This window comes from Emydura macquarii, unplaced genomic scaffold (genome assembly GCF_026122565.2).
Source record: "Emydura macquarii macquarii isolate MOO-44397 ecotype Brisbane River unplaced genomic scaffold, CSIRO-AGI_Emac_v2 contig_1790, whole genome shotgun sequence".
Taxonomy (NCBI): Eukaryota; Metazoa; Chordata; order Testudines; family Chelidae; genus Emydura; species Emydura macquarii.
The window spans coordinates 8,882,852-8,888,800 of record NW_027131927.1 but is presented as its reverse complement, the minus strand read 5'-3'; the positions used below and the strand labels follow the sequence as shown (position 1 = coordinate 8,888,800).

General features: G+C 45.1%; 1 protein-coding gene across 1 annotated transcript; it reads right to left on the bottom strand.

Annotated features, from left to right (window-relative positions):
- Positions 1-1,296: 1,296 nt before the first annotated feature.
- Positions 1,297-5,747, bottom strand: SPINK2 (serine peptidase inhibitor Kazal type 2). The gene is made up of 4 exons (XM_067556879.1): positions 5,626-5,747; positions 5,490-5,536; positions 3,202-3,311; positions 1,297-1,468 (listed from the first exon to the last, which is right to left on the bottom strand). Exons 1-4 carry the CDS (start codon positions 5,687-5,689, stop codon positions 1,423-1,425), a joined length of 267 nt encoding a protein of 88 aa, XP_067412980.1. The 5' UTR covers positions 5,690-5,747; the 3' UTR covers positions 1,297-1,422.
- Positions 5,748-5,949: the final 202 nt, after the last annotated feature.

Genomic DNA, 5,949 nt, shown 5'->3' with positions numbered 1-5,949 from the left:
GAACCCATTAGGCCCTAGCCTGAACAAAGATGCCCCTGGTGGGATCCCACCCACTTATACCCCAATACAAACAAGTTTTACAGTGCATTGCTGATGTCAGCTATTGCTTCATGCCTTGCCTCCCACTCAAGCACAACATTTTCATCCATCCTCCTGTTTCCACCATGTTAAGGGTAGGGTGTCTTTGTACTGTCTCTTATGATGGGGTTTATGCACTACTGTATTTTGTGGAGGACTTGCGCTGCCTCCCTCTATTGTATTTCCCTTTGGAGAACACATGTAGTGGCTCCCACAATTGTGTTTCTACAGTTATGTAGCAGGGAAGTTGTAAAATGCTAGTGTTTAACAAAATTGTGTTTTTTGCCAAGTTTCTGTACCACTCTGGCCTCACATCTTGCACCAAGCTCAAAGTTCCAAAGTCTTTCTCTTACTACAGATATATATTTTAAAATAGGTATCATGTCAGCCATCTCACCTTACTGCAGTTCCACCTCAGTGAATTTCTTGTTTGATAACAGTGAACTGAATGTGAGGTTGATACTTTGCTTTTGCTATGGACTAACGCCGCAGTAATACAGTATTTTACTCAAAGTAAAACGGAGTCATACAGCAAAGTGAAAAGGGTGCATAAGTAGTTTGTAGTGTGTAGCCTGATAAAAACTAAAAATAGGTGTAGCATAAAAACTTACTGTACTGTAATTTAAATTATTGGGGCTTTCAACAACAAGATCAAATGGTTACAAAACAGATTTGAGCATTTTGGGCTGCAGGTAAGCTGTGCTCCCACTAAGGCCCACACATCACCACTAAGAATCTTTATTGTAAATTCCCCTCTCCACACAGCAACTAGCAGAGATCTCAGGAGAGGTCATTTTTTTTTTTTTTTTTTTTTTTTTTGCAATTAGAACAAGTTATCCTAGCTTTTTAATTAAAAAATAAACTAACTTTCATAACCAGTGACTACACTGGTAGGGGATGATGTGGAAAACACAGCAAGTTTAGCAATTCAGTGCTTTAAATAAAAATTACCCTTCACCTAGGGTGATGCATGTGCAGCAATGGTAACCTACAAGATTCACACATACCAAGCTGCCTCAACCCTTCCATGAAGTAACCATGCCATCTCAGATATAAATTCTACATAGATAATAAAATCAAATTAGATTCAGAAGTCTTCAATAGCATAGCATATCTTCCAAAGAAAAAATATAAACTGAGCATATAAATGAATTTTAAGGGACATTCATAAAGATGCCTACAATTTTAAGAAAATGGTATTAGTCTATTCAAAAGTGGTATGAGAACAAAAGCACATTTATTTAAACAGACTAAAACTACTCAGAAGGCAAATTTAAGACACTGTTTCCTCTTCAGACTGGCTTTCATCTATTCCATTTTCTTCAAAAATTTAATACTACCATATTAGCAGTATCCCTTCTGGGTAATTTTGACATCCCTCCTATTTTCCCTGTAATCAGAATAAAAAGAAAGAACATTAGAAGATTGTTTTCTGCTCCATGAGAATCTAACACATTTTCCACAGTAGAATTGTATTCAGTTGCTTTCTACATCTTACAAGCAGAATCACATGTAGTGATGTTTTCAGCAGAACTTACTGTAAAACTACAATAAAGTTTTATACATCATGCTTAAGTGACTTAACTAGAAAAAGCCTTACTTTTGAATCTGTCATCCATGCAAGCCTTGATATATAAACCTGAAGAGCTTGTGATAGAGAAAGCTTAAAATGAATGCCAGAATGTTAATTACTCAAGAATACTATCCTGGAGGATAGGCTCACACTCCCTGCAATGGAAGCCAAATTTAAACCTTAAACAAAAGCTGCCTGGCCTCATCCCTCACCTGGAAAACCACTGGAGGAAGGTGCTGGTGGTGGGGTACAGCTTCTGAACTGTGCATTCCCATTTTAGTAAATCCCTCCCCCCTTTTACACTGGTATCCACTTCAGGGATTTGATGGGAGACCTTAACTGTGCATTTTTGAGCATTTCAGAAGCCATCATATAGGAAAGTTTATGTACCATTTAATGTATAACTAGTGCCAATCCCATGATACAAAATCATAGAAAGCTACTCATGATCAGTATACATCACTAGACAACACCGAAAATTACGTCTAAATGGACAAAGGGAAAGCAAACAGGGCTCTACTTAGAAACCTCTTTGGGATTTTTCTGTACCCTTACAAGATAGATCACTGCACAGCATCCCTATTTCTGAATCTAGATTTCATCTATTTACAACTACATTGGAACTGAGAGGTAAACAGGAGAAAATTTCTCTTGGTAGGTATTAATTTCATTTTCTATGTTTTAAAGTTGAGACAACATGAAGACAATAAAGAAGGGAAACAATTTCCTTTAAGGTATTCACTATATGAACACTGGTATTGATTATATGTCTCGAGTAGACATATCAGAACTAGCTTTAATCTAGCTTGCTCAGGTCTCAAAGCAGTGAAGCTGTGTCAGCACTTACTTCAGCACCGGCTAGGCCTGCAAGTAATTACCTAGGATTCCAGAGTCAGTGCTGACGTATGGCTTGTTGCATCTTCACTGCTTTGGGACCAAAGCTAATTAGATTAAAACTAGCTCAGGAACGTCTAGTCAAGCAGCAAACACATTGCTATTTCAACGTAGGCAGCATGGAGTGGGACAAAATATTTTCCACCTCCACTTTCTACACTTACAATCACAACCACTTTCTCTGCATAAGAAACTATGTACGGTTTAAGTCTAGACCTCAAAAAGGTTATAGTAAAAGCACCTCTGAAGCTAGGATAACTTCATCCCACTCAGGGGATACCTTTCATGTTCTATAGGTCCCTGATTCTACGGTGAGCTGGTAGGGTGTTGGGTCTTATCAAGCAGTGAGCAGGAGTTATGTAGGAGAACAGAATAAAGTCTCAACAAGCCATTAGTTTTGCAGGATAGATATGTGAGCATGCAGCATCTATGGCTAACAGAATCCAAACTATATCATTTGCAGTGATACCATAAGGCATGCTATACAAGATCGATATTTGAGCAAATACTCCTACACATACAGTTCACAAAGTGTGAGTAAGCTGAGGTCACTAACGTTGTTTCAGTTAAGCAGTCTGGAAAACAAGAGTCACTAATTTATGTGCAAAGTTCATAATGCTTCAGTCAAAGAGGATACATCAGAGTTACACAGTTACCTGTTTGAAAGGCAAAGCGCACACTCATTTGGATAAGTGCGCCCATCAGTCCCACAAACTGGGTTAAAGTTCTTTGGACATCCAGGCAAACCATACAAGTAGCATTTTGGCTAGGGTGGAAACAAACTTATGAAATGGTCTAGGATAAGCAATTCCAAACCTTTTTTGAAACTTCCTAGATTAAGCAATTTAATAAACACTGGCAGCTTCTAATGGCATACCAATGTACTTGTACACAAAATAAAAATCAACATTTCATAAAAATTTGTGGAGGGGTTGTGAAATATTGCATCTCTTTCCTAGTTATGTGGAAATTTATCACTTTGCTTTCACATACTAACTACTCCCTACCTTCACTTAGCTAAATCTGTTAAATTGCTCAAGAGGCAATAGTCATCGTTGCTAAAAAGGAGTGTTTTTTTTTTGTTTTTTTTAAAAACCCACAAACCTTGGGATAACTAATGTAGGGCAGCTCTCCCAAGGTAGAAATACAGTGGAGACAAGGGGCTTTAGTTTTACCATGAAGTAAACTCAGAGGTCAACCCAAGATGGAGGTGTAAGGGTGGCCTCCACAAATTTACCTCCTGGTAAAACCAAAGTGCCTTGTCTTCACTTGTGTGTTTACCTCAGGATCATTCATGTGTAGAGATATACTTGTAGAAGATTGTGATTTAGAGACACTCCCTAGCATGGGACAGTGTTGTGTGAATTGGGAGATGTGCCCTATGTCAGATCTAGCATGGCTGCTCCCAGCTGCACACCTGGGAATCATTCCTGTCTATGTTATTAAAGTTCTAGTCCTTACTCATTCAATATTGTGGTCTTTAATGAATCTTCAGGATTGTTATATCATGCACTTCAATTACCCTGAGATAAAAAAAGCCATTTTTAGCAGTGGAGACATGGTCACATATTAACAAGTTAACCACATACTGGAAGATGTGTCCAAAATCATGTTAGCATAACATTTCAGGGTAATAATGAAGCTACATCTTCACTGCCAGAATAGGTATTTTTATAGTTAGATAGCTAGCTCCAGATAGCTATCTTGCTGTAAAATCCTACACTTAAAATATAGGTCAACATAGCTATGTTAGTCAGGGATGTGTGAAAAATCCACAACACCTAAGCACAGTAGTTATGATGACCTAGCCCCCTGGCATATATGCAGCAAGGTTGATGGAAGAATGTTTTTGTCAACCTAGCTACGGTCACTTCCAGAGATGGTGTTCCTACACTAATGGAGAAACCCCTTCCACAGCTGTAGGCTGTGTCTACATTGCAGGTTACGCTGGCATAGCTCTAGTGCCATAGCGATGCTGGCATAGTCCCCTAGTGTAGACATACATATCCCTAGTAGAGACACTAACTATCTTGCTGTAAAATCTTTACTTTGATGTAGCTAGTTGAGGTCAAGCCCAAGTGGGAGGAGGTTGAGTGTTGACTACATCAAGGAAAACAGCTCCCTGCCTGGCCTCCCCTAGGGTTATACAACACAGGAGCTAACTGGCCTGCCTTATCTGGCTGCCAGGAAACAATCATGGTGTCTGTCAGTGAGGTCAGAGCCCACATAGCCTTGGAGGAGAGCAGAGCCTGGAATGCAACCCCAAGCAGGGTGACCAGGCAGCAAGTGTGAAAAAGGGGGACAAGTGTGGGGGGTCACCTATAGACGAGAAAGCCCCAAATGTCCTGATTTTATAGCGACAATCCTGATATCCGGTCACCCTGTCCCCAAGTAACAGGGTCAACTTGCCCGATGGGCACCTTTGTGCCAGGCTGAGGTGACCCAGGGGCTGCCTGCACAGTAGCCAGGGGAAGGACCCAAATCCTGGGCATTCACACCATGGTAATGTGTGCAGGGAGCTCTGTGGCTGGGGTGATGGGCCAGGGCTGGCTCCCAGCCTGCACTCCCCCACTGACTCCCAGCACCCACGGGGAGGGGGGGGGGGGCAGAGAAAGGGGTGGCCCTGGGAGAGAAGAGGATCTATGCCTAATGCTGGGGAGATGGGCATGGGGCCCCTTCAACTCCCCTCAAACACCTGCCCGGGAGGGGGGGAACAGTGCTGGAGGGGGGAGCTGGGGGCGGGAGATAGCGGGGGGCAGTGGGACTCTGGGGCGGCTGGGAGACAGCGGGGGGGGGGAGGGTGCAGAGGAATGGTGCCATGGGGACGGTGCCAGGATGGGAGGCGTGTGCCCGGGGCGGGGGGCGCCGAGGGACCCGGGGCGGGGGGCGCCGAGGGACCCGGGGCGGCGCCGCGGGCCGCCCCCCACGCTCCGGCCCCACTCACCGAGGTGACGGCGGCAGCGGCCCCGACGGGCGGCGCCAGGAGGACTCCTGCGGGGAGAAAGGGGCACAGCGTTATCATGACAACAGCCCCCCCCCGGCCGGCGGCCCCCCTCCCTCCCGGGCAGCCCGGCCGGTACCTGCCAGCGCCCCGCACAACAGCAGCACAGCGGTCCCGCGCACGACCCAGCCCGACGCCCCCATCCCGACACACAGCGGCCGGCAAGCGCCAGGGGCAGCCCTTTATAGGGCACGCGCACCCTCCCCCCGCGCGTCACAGCCGGCCCCGCCCACCCTGCTCCGCTGACCACGCCTCCGAAGAGCCCCCTCCCCCCCACGGGGGATGATGAGGGCAGAGCCCGAGGTGCCCTTGGGAGTGAGGGGAGGCGATGGCACCTCTGAGGGGGTGTGTGGCTCCCACACGGGTGGGGGATGGATGGGGGCACTGGTGGTGGGTGGGGGGG

What these genes read in the sequence shown, in the direction of transcription:
- SPINK2 (XM_067556879.1), bottom strand. Translation starts at nt 5,689, where the DNA reads ATGGGGGCGTCGGGCTGGGTCGTGCGCGGGACCGCTGTGCTGCTGTTG. An exon ending in CCGCTGCCGCCGTCACCTCG is followed by an intron (nt 3,312 to 5,489) that starts GTGAGTGGGGCC and finishes TTTCCACCCTAG; the next exon opens with CCAAAATGCTACTTGTATGG. An exon ending in GCGCTTTGCCTTTCAAACAG is followed by an intron (nt 1,469 to 3,201) that starts GTAACTGTGTAA and finishes TTCTGATTACAG; the next exon opens with GGAAAATAGGAGGGATGTCA.